This window comes from Thamnophis sirtalis, unplaced genomic scaffold (genome assembly GCF_051295495.1).
Source record: "Thamnophis sirtalis isolate CommonGarterSnake01/CBP01778 unplaced genomic scaffold, rThaSir2_p1.2 scaffold_3, whole genome shotgun sequence".
NCBI lineage: Eukaryota > Metazoa > Chordata > Lepidosauria > Squamata > Natricidae > Thamnophis > Thamnophis sirtalis.
Window position 1 is genome coordinate 25,555,518 of NW_028261383.1, and position 15,753 is coordinate 25,571,270.

The 15,753-nt window shown below is 42.1% G+C and overlaps 1 protein-coding gene and 1 pseudogene across 2 annotated transcripts; both read right to left on the minus strand.

The window, feature by feature from the left end:
- Positions 1-2,544: 2,544 nt before the first annotated feature.
- LOC148047674 (uncharacterized) lies at positions 2,545-6,793 on the minus strand (annotated as a pseudogene). The gene is made up of 2 exons (XR_015696159.1): positions 6,668-6,793; positions 2,545-5,902 (listed from the first exon to the last, which is right to left on the minus strand). The product of XR_015696159.1 is annotated as an uncharacterized LOC148047674 (transcript).
- Positions 6,794-10,199: 3,406 nt separating this feature from the next.
- Positions 10,200-14,246, minus strand: LOC148047675 (uncharacterized). Its single transcript, XM_087711714.1, has 2 exons — positions 14,139-14,246; positions 10,200-13,225 (listed from the first exon to the last, which is right to left on the minus strand). The coding sequence occupies exon 2, from the start codon at positions 12,410-12,412 to the stop codon at positions 11,243-11,245; it is 1,170 nt and encodes a 389-aa protein (XP_087567840.1). The 5' UTR covers positions 12,413-13,225; positions 14,139-14,246; the 3' UTR covers positions 10,200-11,242.
- Positions 14,247-15,753: the final 1,507 nt, after the last annotated feature.

The following is a 15,753-nucleotide window of genomic DNA, read 5'->3' on the forward strand; positions in this document are numbered from 1 at the left end:
AGCGTGTCCGGAGACCAATGGGAAACCAGTGCAGCTCGCGGAGGATAGGTGTAACGTGGGTGTACCTAGGTACGCCCACTATCGCTCGCGTGGCTACATTCTGGACTAACTGAAGTCTTCGAACACTCTTCAAGGGCAGCCCCATGTAGAGTGCATTACAGTAATCCAGTCTTGAGGTGACGAGGGCGTGAGTGACCATCCGAAGGGCCTCCCGGTCCAGATAGGGTCGCAACTGGTGCACCAGGCAAACCTGGGCAAGGGCCCCCCTGGTCACAGCTGACAAATGGTGTTCTAGCGTCAGCTGCAGATCCAGGAGGACTCCCAAATTGCATAAACAGAGGGATAGAATCAAGATCACGTGAAGTGTTAATACCAATTTATAATGCCTTGGTAAGGCCACATGTGGAATACTGCATTCAGTTTTGGTCACCATGATGTAGAAAAGATGCAGAGACTCTAGAAAGCGTGCAGAGAAGAGCAACAAAGATGATTAGGGGATTGGAGATTAAAACATATGAAGAACAGTTGCAGGAACTGGCTATGTCTAGTTTAATGAAAGGACTAGGGGAGACATGATAGCAGTGTTCCAATATCTCAGGAGTTGCCACAAAGAGGGAGTCAAACTATTTTCCAAGACACCTGAGGGTAGAACAAGAAGTAATGGGTGGAAACTAATCAAGGAGAGAAGCAACTTAGAACTGAGGAGAAATTTCCTGACAGTTAGAACAATTAATCAGTGGAACAACTTGCCTCCAGAAGTTGTGAATTCCCCAACATTGGAAGTCTTTAAGAAGATGTTGGATAGGCGCAATACTGGAAGAAGGAAGATTTGCCTACTATTTAAGAATGGATATTAAAAGTAACAAACTTAGCAGAGATGGCTAAAATATCAGCATATCTTAAGGATCATTCAGATGAGAAATACAAACTGGAGTGGAGAAGATGGATTGACTATATTCAAAATAAATACGGGATTAAGAAATTCCAGAGAGTTTATGACTGAAAAAACAAGGAATGATATAATTTGTTTATAGTTAGCCTAACAAAAGAGGAGTCAAAGCACAAATGAACGATGAAGCCAAGTTTCTTTTAGAATATGATTGTTAAAGATTTATACCCTGTATTTGCTCTGGGAAGTCCGGGGGGGGGGGAGGTTTGGGGGGGAGATGGGTTCAGGTGGGGAAGAGAGGTAAATATTTGTAAAAGCTTTTTAAAGATTTTCAATTAAAAAAATAACTCTGCTATTGTATTGTATTAAGAGTTCAGGCACCTCCATCCTCTTTTCCAGAAACTGGGTGCCTGAAATTCTTGTGAGATCACGGACCCCAGAAACTTTCATTCTCCACACAAAAAGTGTTTGCGATGCCCGTCTTCTGCTCCTCCCTCTCCCCCCAAAAAAACCTTTCCACTGCCACCGGGACACTTTTCACCCAAACAGAGACTTGACAGAGACGGGAATCTTCATTTGCTTGGAAATTGGGCATTTGAAAACTGAGTGAATCGCTCAGTTTCCAAACGCTTCATTTGCAAGCAGAGGAAGCTTCCGCAATGTGTTTGGGTCTTTGGAAATGGAGCAATTCACCCCATAGGTGCCCAATCACTTTTCGGAAGCTTCCTCTGCTTGCAAATGAGGCGTTTGGAAATGGAGCGATTCACTCTGTTTTCATCAGTGTCACATGAAGTGCTCACTTAACGACCCACATGGTCCTGGAGTTATTGGAAGAAGTGGAACAGCTGGAATTGCTCTCATTAAATGTTGTGGTCATGAGATGTCACATTTTATAAACTTATTAAGGATTTTGGTGGATCAGTGGTGAAATTCATTTTTTTTTTACTACCGGTTCAGTGGGCGTGGCTTGGTGGGCATGGCAGGACAAGGATGCTGCAAAATCTCCATTCCCATCCCACTCCAGGGGAAGGATACTGCAAAATCCCCATTTCTTCCCAAACAGCAAGGACTTGGGAGGCGGGGTAAGTCAGAGGTGGTATTTGCCAGTTCTCCAAACAACTCAAAGTTTCTGCTAACCGTTCTCCAGAACCTTTCAGAAACTGCTGAATTTTACCCCTGATCTTCTACCTTCCTAGCTGGTTCCACTTGGTTGGGTAGGAGAGGAGCGGCTGAGTCCTAGGAGTCTGCAATATGGAGTAGCCTGGGACTCAGTCTTTTGCTCCTCCTTTTTAACATTTAGGTGAAACCACCCAAGGAGGCCATCCATGTTATGATACCCCATTAAGTACCTCCAGCCAGCCAGAGTGATGCCCGGAGGCTACCAACTTCAATTCAACCCTGGCAAGATGGAGTGTTCATGTGTTTTTGCCTCTCCCCTCCCCACTTCCTGTCCAGGTGACATTTCATCTTTGACTCTGGACAGACTGCTACTTCCCTGGACTGAACCGGTGTATAATTTGGAGGTATTCCTAGAGTCACAGCTCCTGCTTGAGGAGGACGTAACTTGGGAAAGGGCTATGCAAATTCATCTAGTGTGCCAATGTGCCCCTTTTCTTGACCAGGAGGACTTGCACATAGTTCACTTCCTATTTGGATCACTGCACTGGACCACCCAAAAATTCAAATAGGCAAGAATGCAGCAGTGCATACAGTAATGAGTGTCCCCATATTCCCTGTTTTCTTTACAGGTATAATTCAAGTTACTGGCCATCTCTTTTAAAAGCTATTTCTTTATTATAGCAATAGCATTTAGGCACATGTATCACCAGAGGACCCTTTATAGTAGTCTTGGTTTACAGAGTCAGCATATAGCCCCCAACAATCATTTTATGGATCTTAGCTGGATGGAAGGCTGTCAATCTCAAGCCCAGTCAGGATCAAATTGCAGGCTGTGCTTAGTGTCAGCTACCAATAGTGCATTATAAGCACGGTCATTATTCCACCTTTTTTTTTGCATCTCTCTGTTCTACTGGTTGAGATGGAGGGGCATCCTCCTTGTCCATTCCTTTAAATTTTGATGATAGGAGCTTAAAAATGAACCTTTTCTACTGCAGCTCCAGCCCTATGGGTATATTTCTCATAAACTATTTTATGGGAACACTCTTTCCTACAAAACTTGACAGGCTTTTTTCCTCTTAAGGTTTCCTCTGTCCGGTCATGTCCTACTCTAGGAGTCAGTGCTCATCTCTATTGCTTAGCTGAATTTGTTCCTGGGCAGGTTTCTTTTGCCGGCCAAATATAGGCCTTCACCTGTCATCCCTGTGTGGAAGGGAACTGCACTGGTCCACAGAAAGGAAGCTCAGAAGAGCTTGGATCTCCCAACACAAATCTCCTCCTTCATGTTTAATAATAAAAACAATCAGCTGAGAAATTAAAATGGTTAATTTCTCATCTGAGCTTGGCATGAGAGATCAGAAATGATATTGATAATTTCTGTACACACATCAAATTACACTTCATGGAATAACTTCTGTACAATAAGAGAGGAATTTTGTCCGGAACACAATCTAGGCATTAAAATGGTTTTCCCCTGATGTGTAACCTTACATGATTTATAAGGCTAGCCCTGATACTGAAATATTTCCCACAACACTGACATTCCTTATGGTCTCGCTCCTATGTGGGTCCTCTGGTGTTTCACCAGTTTGGAATTCTGAGTGAAACTTTTCCCACAATCCTGACATTCATATGGTTTCTCTCCTGTGTGAGTTCTCTGGTGTATCACCAGGTTGGAACTCTGAGTGAAACATTTCCCACAGTGCAGACACTCATATGGTTTCTCCCCTGTGTGAGTTCTCTGGTGTATCACAAGCTTCGAATTCTGAATGAATTTTTTACCACACTCCAGACACTCATATGGTTTCTCCCCTGTGTGAGTTCTTTGGTGTTCCACCAGGTGGGAATTTCGACTGAAATTCTTACTGAAACTTTTCCCACAATCAGGACATTTATATAGTTACTCTCCTGTGTGAGTTTTCTGGTGTCCCATCAGGTGGGAATTTCGACTGAAACTTTTCCCACAATCCAGGCACTCATACGGTTTCCCTCTTGTGTGAATCCTCTGGTGTTTCACCAGTTGGGAATTTTGAGTGAAATTTTTTCCACAATCCTGACATTCATATGGTTTCTCGCCTGTGTGAGTCCTCTGGTGTATCACAAGGTTGGAACTCTGAGTGAAACATTTCCCACAGTCCAGACACTCATATGGTTTGCTGCCTGTGTGAGTTCTCTGGTGTAGCACCAGGTGAGAATTCCGACAGAAACCTTTCCCACAATCAGGACACTTATATGGTTTCTCTCTTGTATGAGTCTTCCGGTGTATGAGGAGGTTGGAATTCTGCTTGAAACTCTTCCCACAATCCGGACACTTATATGGTGTCTCCCCTGTGTGAGTTCTTTGGTGTTCCACCAGGTGGGAATTTCGATTGAAATGTTTTCCACAGTTCATGCACTCATATGGCTTCTCTCCTGTGTGAGTGCTCTGGTGCATCACCAGATTGAAATTCTTACTGAAACTTTTCCCACAATCAGGACATTCATATGGTTTCTCTCCCGAGTGAGTCCTCTGGTGTATAACCAAGTCGTAATTCTGAGTGAAACTTTTCCCACACTCTAGACATTCATATGGTTTTTCTCCTGTGTGAGTCCTCTGGTGTTTCACCAGGGCGGAATTCCAATTGAAACTTTTACCACAATCCAGACACGCATATGGTTTGCTACCTGTGTGAGTTCTCTGATGTACTACCAGCTTAGAATTCCAAAAGAAACCTTTTCCACAATCTGGACACTTATATGGTTTCTCTCCTGTGTGAGTTCTCTGGTGTTCCACCAGTTGGGATTTTCGACTAAAACTTTTCCCACAATCCAGGCACTCATATGGTTTCTCTCCTGTGTGAATCCTCTGGTGTATCACAAGGTTGTAATTCTGAGTGAAACTTTTCCCACAATCCTGACACTCATATGGTTTATCTCCGGTGTGAGTCCTGTGGTGTATCAACAGGCTGGCATTCTGAGTGAAACTTTTCCCACAGTATAGACACTCATATGGTTTCTCTCCCATGTGAGTCCTCTGGTGTTTTACTAGGTTGGCTTTCTGAGTGAAGCATTTCCCACAATACAGACACTCATATGGTTTCTCTCCCATGTGAGTTCTCTGATGCTTCATCAGATCAGACTTCCAAGTATAAATTTTCCCACAATCAGGACACCTATACAGAATCTCTCTAGTGTGAGTCCTATGGTGTATCTCCAGGTGGGAGGTCCAAGTGAAATTTTTTCCATAATCAGGACATTCAAAGGGTTTTCCCCCAAGTGGGAATCCTCTTATGTCTCACCACTGTGAACTGGCGTATAAAGCTTTTGCCACATTGCGAGCACTTGTAGGCCTACTCTCCAGAGATGTTGTGAGTAAAATGTTTGTTGCACTAGAAGCATTTGTATGGATTTTCATTGATATGGACCCCCTCTTGCATTATTATCTGTGATCTGTCATCTGTTGTTTTTTCCACAATAGGCCCTATGTGTGTTTTTCTAACACTGATATTCTTGCATACTTGAGGCGGCCAAAAATATTTCTTATCTGCAGGTACTTTGGTTTCAGCCATTCTTTCCTTCCACAAAAACTTTCATTAATGCCATCCCATTTTGGCTTTCCAAGGGAAATTTTCCTTCCCTATAACTTCCAGTGATTTCTACTTTTTCTGAATTTGGAAATTATCCCCTTTGACTTTACATGTGATCTTTCCTTGTGTCCAACATACTCTATTGTTTCCAGCTCAAAACTTAATTCTTGTTACTGTTTCCCTTGTTTCTTATCTTCTGAGGAAAGAAAAGAGTTTTTATACTTTCTGCAGGAAAGTAAACGTTGGAAAAAATGTTGATTTTTTTGTTTTTGTTTTAACTCTGCTTCTCATTCTCTGTTATTCACAGACCTCTTCTTAGCATCTTCTTTGCCTGTAAGATCCATATTAATAAGTTAGTTTCATTATTCTTTAAAAATGATTGCAGTAACATGAGGAAACACCCAAAAAAGCCCAAATATGTTACCATGGAAAACATCAAAAAGGTACTTTAACGTTAATAATAATAAAGGTTAAAGTTACATATAAAAATATTAGTTCAAATTTCCACTCAATAATTTTATTTTTGTATGGTGTAAATCATTATTAGCATTGAAAATTGTTATAAAATATTCCTGAAAATACTGCAGATTATACAGATACACCTATACGCACACATAAATACACATCTATGAATTTGTGTATGTAGAAAAACTCTTTGTTTATTTCAGTCTTCAAAATGTCCCAGAAGGGTATTCTCTCAAATTCTTTGATCTAATTTTAGAAAGGTGGGACACTAAGAGATGAAATGATGCCCAAATCCTATACAAGATTCTGTTTTGACAGGTCAATAAAACGGGTGAATAGAATCAGAAGGAATCAGGTGTTGTGTGAAGACTGAGGGAGATGGAAGGTTAAGGAACATGAAACAGAAATCACTATAAAGACTTTTTAAATTCCCCAAATCTTCCATTGGTAAAATCACAGGCAACGGTTTTAAATCGAGCAGCCCGAGAGGAATAAAATTCGCGGAGGGAAAGAATATTTGGCAGAAGCCGATACGTTTTAGCCTGTTTGCTTCCTCTGCTTCATACACCGTCGAGGAACCCAAAGGGCCCAAATTGCTCCCGGCTTCTCCTCCGACCTGCCCACCACTCACCTCCCAGAAGCTGCTTCGACGCTCCGAACGGCACAAGAGGCTCCGGCGACGCCATTATCCTCCCCTTGCTGAGCCGGAAGAGGAAGTATGCCTTTCGCGTCCTCTCCTCCATATCCTTTCTTCTTGTTCGGCCATAACCGTCAATGGATGTTGGCTATCCTACCTAGCAAACTAATACTCTATCGTCTCAACACGTTCAAGCTAAGGCTCTCTCCCTTCCTGCAGATGTACAGTATCTGCTTTGGAGCCGCGGATATTGCTTCTCTGAAGAGCGCCGTCTAGCGACATAAAACGGAAGAACATGCTCGTTCTATCCTAAGGCGTTTGAAGATGTTCTCATTGATTCCGCGCTTCCTTAAGTGCCATCAAGTCCTATTCGACTCCCATGGAGCTCATCGATAGCTTTTCTCCCTGAGGCTCCATCCCAAACCTTTTCTTTCAGGTCCCCCAAGAGGGCATTCATTGTCCTTGGAGCTGAGCCCGAAGTTTCTTTTACCAGAAGAAGCGGCAACTAAACCAAAGGAAAGATCCCTTGGGAGAGGGGTGTGTGGCATGATGTCCAAATAGGAAAGGAAACACTGGCCTAAATGATTGCCAGTTTCATTCCATTAATAGAAGAATAAAATATGGGGCAGAACCTTGAAGCGCCCACCCACATTGCTTCCAAACATTTCTACAGAGTAGATTATTTTCCCATCTGCATTCTTGCAGGGGCTAAATCTCATTAGAGGGCAGAATTCCTCCAAGCAGCCTTCCCAGTTTGGAGAGAAGTTAAGTCAAAATCTTTGGAGAGTGCTAGTTTGTAGAAAGCTGATCTAAAGAATCCTGCATTTAAGCAGTTTCCTCTCAATTCCTCTCCCAGGCCAAGAAAGGAGCAGGCCTGGAGACCACCCACTTGCCTGTAGCCTTCAGCTGCTGTTCTCCTTGCCTGGGACTCCTATTTCTTCCCACATCAGAGTCAAATGAAGTGCTCACTTAACGACCCACATGGTCCTGGAGATATAGGAAGAAGTGGAACAGCTTGAATTGCCCTCATTAAATGTTGTGGTCATGCGATGTCACATTTTATAAACTCATTTAAGTGTTTTGGTGGCTCAGTAGTGAAATTCATTTTTTTTTACTACCGGTTCAGTGGGCGTGGCTTGGTGGGCATGGCAGGACAAGGATACTGCAAAATCTCCATTCCCATCCAACTTCAGGGGAAGTTTACTGCAAAATCCCCATTTCTTCCCAAACAGCAGGGACTTGGGGGGCAGAGAATAGATGGAGTGTGGGGTGAACCAGAGGTGGTATTTGCCAGTTCTCCCAGCCACTCATAATTTCTGCTACCGGTTCTCCAGAATCTTTCAGAACCTGCTGAATTTTACTCCTGATCTTCTATTTTCCTGGCTGGTTCTACTTGGAGAAGTGGAGAGGAATGGCTGAATCCCAGGGCCCTGCAATATTGGGTGGCCTGGGATCTAACCCTTTTGCTCCTCCTTTTTAACATTTAGTTGAAACCGCCCAAGGAGGCCATCCATCTTATGATACCCCATTAAGTACCTCCAGCCAGCCAGAGTGATGCCCGGAGACTACCAACTTCAATTCAACCCTGGCAAGATGGAGTGTTCATGTGTTTTTGCCTCTCCCCTCCCCACTTCCTGTCCAGGTGACATTTCATCTTTGACTCTGGACAGACTGCTATTTCCCTGGACTGAACCGTAATTTGGAGGTATTCCTAGAGTCATGGCTCCTGCTTGAGGAGGACATAACTTGGGGAAGGGCTGTGCAGTTTCATCTAGTGTGCCAATTGTGCCCCTTTTCTTGACCAGGAGGCCTTGCACATAGTTCACCTCCTATTTGGATCACTGCACTGGACCACCCAAAAAGTTCAAATGCTCCAGAGTGTAGCCGTGCATACAATAATGAGTGACCCCATATTCCCTGTGTAAAGTGTTTATGATGAAAGCTGCACTAGATTGTTTTCTTTACAGGTACAATTCAATTACTGGTCATCCCCTTAAAAAGCTATTTCTTTATTATAGCAATAGCATTTAGACACTTATACCACCACAGAAGGCTTTATTGCAGTCTTTGTTTACAGCAGGGGTAGTCAACCTTTTTATACCTACTCCCCACTTTTGTATTTCTGGTACTATTAAATTTTCTAACCGCCCACCGGTTCCACAGTAATGGTGATTTATAAAGTAGGGAAGTAACTTTACTTCCCTAGTAAAGTAGGAAAGTAAATTTACTTTATAAAATTTATAACAGCAAACCCCTACCGCCGACCATGAAAGCTGGAACGCCCACTAGTGGGCGGTAGGGACCAGGTTGACTACCACTGGTTTACAGAGTCGGCATATGCCCCCAACAATCTGGGTCCTCATTTTACGAATCTCAGAAGAATGGAAGGCTGTCAATCTCAAGCCCAGTCAGGATCAAATTGCTGGCTGTGGGCAGAATCAGCTAGCAATTCTGCACTCTAAGCACTGAGCCAGTAGGAAACTTGTCATTATTCTCCCACCTTTATTATTTTTGCATCTACCTGTTCTACTGGTTGAGGTGGGAGGGAGGGGCATGCTCCTTGTCCATTCCTTTAAATTTTGCTGATAGCTTAAAAATGAACGTTTTTTTTACTGCAGCTCCAGCTCTATGGAAACTCTTTCCCATAAAATTTTGCCACCCTTTTTCCTCCTAAAGGTTTCCTCTGTCCAATCTATTCTAGGAGGCGGTGCTTATCTCTGTTTCTTAGCTGAAGGAGCCAGTTTATGTGGCTCTAAACAGAGGTGCACAGCATGCTGTTACCATTTCCACCAAAGTGATACCTATTTATCTACACACATTTGCATATTTTCAAAGAGTGGTGCAGTGGCCTAGAGCTCTTGCCTCATCATCAAGAGCCTGTGGGTTCGATACTAGGTAGAGGCTGAAATTTCTCTCTCTGGGCACAATGAGTATGTACCTGCTGCAAAATTCTGCATTAGCGACAGGAAAGGCATCCGGCCAGTAAACACTCAGCTCCATTCCCAGACTCCACCTCTCAAAGGATTACAGGATCATTAAATAACACCCACCTCCCCACAAAAAAACAACTGCATGCTTTCAAACTGCTAGCTGTGTGCAGGAGTTGCAGCAAATAACAGTACTTCACCCTGTTGTGTGGCATGTGGGTTTCTAACCCAGGCTATCAATGTTACTGCTCACTTCCTCAGCATATTTAACTGCTGACCATCATGCCTCCTTTGATAGTGAGATAGGAAGCATATGGATTTAATAAAACAAATAAATATTTCCTTTTTATTCAAAAAGTGAAGATGGCATACAAAGCTCTTCCTGGGTAACATATTTGGAGAAGAAAGAGGATCTTTACTCATTTTAAATCCACCAACTAGCCAACCTACCTACCCAGAAATACTTCCTGCCTCTCGGTTGGCATTTTAAATTAGCAGCCCGTTGCTTCTGGCAAACACCTTCCTGCCTAACCTAACACTGAACTGGAACTTGTGGCTTTCTGTTCAAGGTCATTGATTCTTACGTTTTTTCCCTGTTTTTAATATAGTAGTAAACATTATATAATATTGAATATAAATAATAAACATTATTTTCATAAGTAACAAAAATGACCATGGAAGTGTCTTCAGACAACACTGGTTCTCTCTGGTAAGAAACAGAGAAGAGCACCACTCTCTAGAGTTGGATACAATTGGTCAGAGGAAACCTTTCCCTTAATTATTATTTTAAAGATAATAGTAACAAGAACTAATAAACCAAAGCTACTTCCAATTTACCTTACAGTGAACACAATTAGAAATATAAAATTGTATCTTACTCTATGGTTATAAAAATAACTTTAATTGGTTATTAATAATCAAAACTATGACATGACTTCATTTTTTCTGTGTCACACAAACCTCTAAAGGGCTTTCAATCAGCAAAGAATGTAGACAATGTCTTTTCTCTGATTGAGGAAGTCCATTATTCATCTCAACAAATTCCATCATCTTCAAGAACCATTCCACCATTGTGATTAAAGTTGAGGCTTTCCACTTTTGTGCATAGAATACAGGTGATCGTTCTTATGACGAGAATGGGGGCAGAAATGTTGGCCCTAAGTCATTGTGGTCATAAAAGCAAGATACTCATGTGATGGCCTCTCTCAAAAACCAGAATCCTGCCCCCTCCAAGTTGCGATCGCTAACAAACCATGTAAGTCAACAAGCAAACAGAACTAAAGTTGCCTGCCAAAAGAGGGCAGGCAGTTCCCCTCTATGTGCAAAAGGGAATTTCATAGCTGGGCTGGTTTCTTTCGGCAGCCAACCATAGGATTTCACCTGTCTTCCTTGTGTGGAAGGCAACAATTGTACCGGGCCAGAAAAAGGAAGCTCAGAACGGGCTTGGATCTCCCAGCATAGATCTCCTTCATGTTTGATAATAAGACATGTTTGAATAAAAATAATTTCTAAGTTGAGCTTGGAATGAGAGATCAGAAATGATATTAATGATTCCTCTACACACATCAAATTACACCTCATGGAATATTTTCTGTACGATAAGAGAGGAATTTTGTCTGAAACACTGTCAGCAATCTAGGCATTAAAATGGTTTCTCCCCTTTACCACAATCCAGACACTGATATGGTTTGTTGCCTGTGTGAGTTCTCTGGTGTAGCACCAGATAAGAATTCCGACAGAAGCCTTTCCCACAATCAGGACACTTGTATGGTTTCTCTCCTGTATGAGTTCTTTGGTGGATCACCAGATCGAAATTCCTCCTGAAACCTTTCCCACAATCAGGACACTCATGTGGTTTCTCTCCTGTGTGAATTCTCTGGTGTAACAGAAGGTTGGAATTCTGATTGAAACTCTTCCCACAATCCAGACACTCATATGGTTTCTCTCCTGTATGAGTTCTCTGGTGTATCACCAGGTGGGAATTCTGACTAAAACATTTCCCACAGTCCGGACACTTATATGGTTTATCTCCTGTGTGAGTGCTCTGGTGTATCACCAGATTGAAATTCTTACTGAAACTTTTCCCACAAATCGGACACTCATATGGTTTCTCTCCCAAGTGAGTCTTCTGGTGTATAACCAAATCAGAATTCCGAGTGAAACATTTGCCACACTCCAGACACTCATATGGTTTTTCTCCTGTGTGAGTCCTCTGATGTATCATCAGGGCAGAATTCCAATTGAAACTTTTATCACAATCCAGACATTGATATGGTTTATTACCTGTGTGAGTTCTCTGGTGTAGCACCAGATAAGAGTTCCGACAGAAACCTTTCCCACAATCAGGACACTTGTATGGTTTCTCTCCTGTATGAGTTCTTTGGTGGATCACCAGATCGAAATTCCTCCTGAAACCTTTCCCACAATCAGGACACTCATGTGGTTTCTCTCCTGTGTGACTTCTCTGGTGTACCACCAGGTTAGAATTTGAAGAGAAATCTTTCCCACAATCAGGACACTTATACGGTTTCTCTCCTGTGTGAGTTCTCTGATGTATCACCAGTTCAGAATTCCAATTGAAGCCTTTTCCACAATCTGGACACTGATATGGTTTCTCTCCTGTGTGAGTCCTCTGGTGAATCACAAGGTTAGCATTCTGAGTGAAACTTTTCCCACAATACAGACACTCATATGGTTTCTCTCCTGAGTGAGTTCGCTGGTGTCTCACCATTTTGGAAGTCTGACTAAAACCTTTTGCACAATGTGGACACTCATACAATCTCTCTCCCGTGTGAGTCCTCTTATGCTTCATCAGATCAGACTACCAAGTGTAAGTTTTCCCACAATCAGGACACTCATACAGCTTCTCTGCAGTGTGAGTCCTCTGGTGTATCACCAGGTGGGAATTCCGAGTGAAACTTTTTTTACAATTAGGACATTAAAAGGGCTTCACCCCATTGTGAATTCTCTTGTGTCTCACCAGAGTGAGCTGGCATGCTAAAGCTTTTGCTACATTGGGAGCACTGGTAGTGCTTCCCTTCAGTGTGAGAGTTTCCATGAGGGAGCTGTTCTGAGTAAAACCTTTGCTGCACTAGGAGTTTTTGTGTGGATTTTCACTTGTGTGGACTCTCTTGCATTATTAGTTGTGATCTGCAATCTGTTGTTTTTTTCCACAATAGGCCCTATGTGTGTTTTTCTAACAGTGATATTCTTGCATACTTGAGGAGGCCAAAAATATTTCTGATCTCTTACTTGCAGGTACTTTGGTTTAAGTTATCCTTTCCTTCCTCAAAGGCTTTCATTAACGCCATCGCCATTTTGGCTATCCAAGGGAACTTTTATTTCCCACTGACTTCCAGTTATTTCCACTTTTTCTGAATTTGGAAATTGTCCCCTTTGACTTTTCATTTGATCTTTCCTTGAGTTCCACATCCTCTATTGTTTCCATCTCAAAACTTTATTCTTGTTACTCTTCCCCTTGTTTCTCATCTTCTGACGAAAGAGAAGAGTTTTTATACTTTCTGGAGGAAGTGGAAAAGATTTTGATTGGGTTTTTTTTGTTTTTGTTTTAAACCTGCTTCTCATTCTCTGTTATTCACAGTCCTCTTCTTAGCATCTTCCTTGTCTGTAAGATCCATATTAATGAGTTAGTATGATTATTGTTTTAAAAAATGGCTTCAGAACACAAGGAAAAAGCAAAATAAGCCCCAAAAACATTACCATGGAAAAGTATCAAAATGCTACCTTAATCTGTATAATCTGCTCAATCAAGTTTTCTTTTTGCATTGTGTAATGTAATACATATATATATATATATACATACATACATACATACATACATACATACATACATACATACATATATATTAGATTTTTACAACCCCTGGTAAGCCCCAATTATGGGAGGAAGCTAACTGCACAAATAATCATTTAACTGCACAAACAATCATTTATCAGCACAAATATATATATACACACACACACACACACACACATACATACACATATATACATATATATAGTTATAATTATAAAATAGTCCTCAAAATACTGAATATTATATAGATATGCACACATAAATACACATCTATGAATTTTTGTATGTAAAAAACCTATATTTCAGTCTGCAAAATGCCTCAGAAAAGTATTTTCTCAAATTCTTAGATCTGATTTTAGAAAAGTGGGACACAATATTCTGTTTTGCCCATGAAATTCCTCACTTGACAGGTCAATAAAACGGGTGAATAAAATCAGAAGGAATCAGGTGTTGTGTGAAGACTGAGCGAGATGGAAGGTTAAGGAACATGAAACAGAAATCACTATAAAGGCTTTTAAAATTCCCCAAATCTCCCATTGGTAAAATCACAGGCAGCGGTTTTAAATCGAGCGGCCGCAGAGGAACAAAATTCGGGGAGGGAAAGAAAATATAGCAGAAGCCGACATTTTTTAACTTGGTTGCTTCCTCTGCTTCATACGCCGTGGAGGAACCCAGAGATCGACTTTCCCCCGGCTTCTCCTCCTACCTGCCCACCACTCACCTCCCAGGAGCCGCTTCGACCCTCCAAAAGGCACAAGAGGCTCCGCCGACACCATCGTGGCTGAGAAAGTTACTTTTGCCTTCCGCCTCCTCTCTTCTCCACATCCTCTCTAGCAATGCAATACTCTATCGTTCCAACCCATTCAATCTCAGCCTCTGCCCCTTCCCTAGAACATGAACTGTATTCACTGTTTTCTACGATTGAATGCCGCTTATTTGTAGATCGCCATCTAGTGACATAAGACCGAAAATCACACTCGTTCTTTCATTGAATCCGGGCTTCCTTCTCGACCATCAACTCCTTTTTTAAACTCCTACCTATCTTGTCGATAGAATAGAATAAGAATAGGGATAGGGATAGGGATAGGGATAGGGATAGGGATAGGATAGGGATAGGGATAGGGATAGGGATAGGGATAGGATAGGGATAGGGATAGGGATAGGGATAGGGATAGGGATAGGGATAGGGATAGGAATAGGAATAGGAATAGGAATAGAATAGAATAGAATAACAGAATTGGAAGGAACCTTGGAGGTCTTCTAGCCCATCCCCCTGTGTAGGCAGGAAACCCTACACCACTTCAGACAAATAGTTATCCAACATCTCCTTAAAGACTGCCAGTGTTGGAGCATTCACAACTTCTGGGGTCAAGTTGTTCCACTGATTAATTGTGGAATTAATTCAGGACATTTCTCCTTAGTTCTAAGTTGCTTCTCTCCTTGATTAGTTTCCACCCATTGCTTTTTGTTCTACACTCAGGTGCCTTGGAGAATAGTTTGACTCCCTCTTCTTTGTGGCAGCCCCTGAGATATTGGAACACTGCTACCTTGTCTCCCCTAGTCCTTTTTTTCATTAAACTGGACATATCCAGTTCTTGCAACCGTTCTTCATATGTTTTAGCCTCCCCTAATCATCTTTCTTGCTCTTCTCTGCACTCATTCTAGAGTCTCCACATCTTTTCGACATCGTGGTGACCAAAACTGAACGCAGTATTCCAAGTGTGGCCTTACCAAGGGATTATAAAGTGGTATTAACACATCACATGATCATGATTCTATCCCTCTGTTTATGCAGCCTAGAACTGTGTTGGCTTTTTTGGCAGCTGCTGCACACTCCTGGCTCATATTTAAATGGCTTTTGTCCATGGCCATCCCATGCATTTTCTTTGAAGTCTCCCAAGATAAGGCACTCATGGCCCCTGGAGCTGAGCTGCGTCATTTGCAAGAAGTGGGAACTAAAGCAAAGGAAAGCACCCTTGGGGGAAATGATGTACAAATAGGAAATGAAAGACTGACCTAAACAATTGCTAGCTTCATCCCACTAACGGAAGAATGAAATACGGGACAAAACCTTGAAGCATCCACCCACGTTACTTCCAAACCTGTCTAGATAGGAGATATTATTTTTCTATCTGCATTCTTGCAGGAGCTAAATCTCACTAGAGGGCGGAATTCCTCTGAGCAGCCTTTCCTGTTTCCAGAGGAGTTAAGATGCCAGCATGGAATATTTCCCGTCAGCTTGGGTAAAACATTTGGAGGGCGCCAGTGTGTTAGAGAGTTTAGAGTTTTATTTCATTTGTATGCCGCCCTTTTCCCCAAGGGGACTCAGGGTGGCT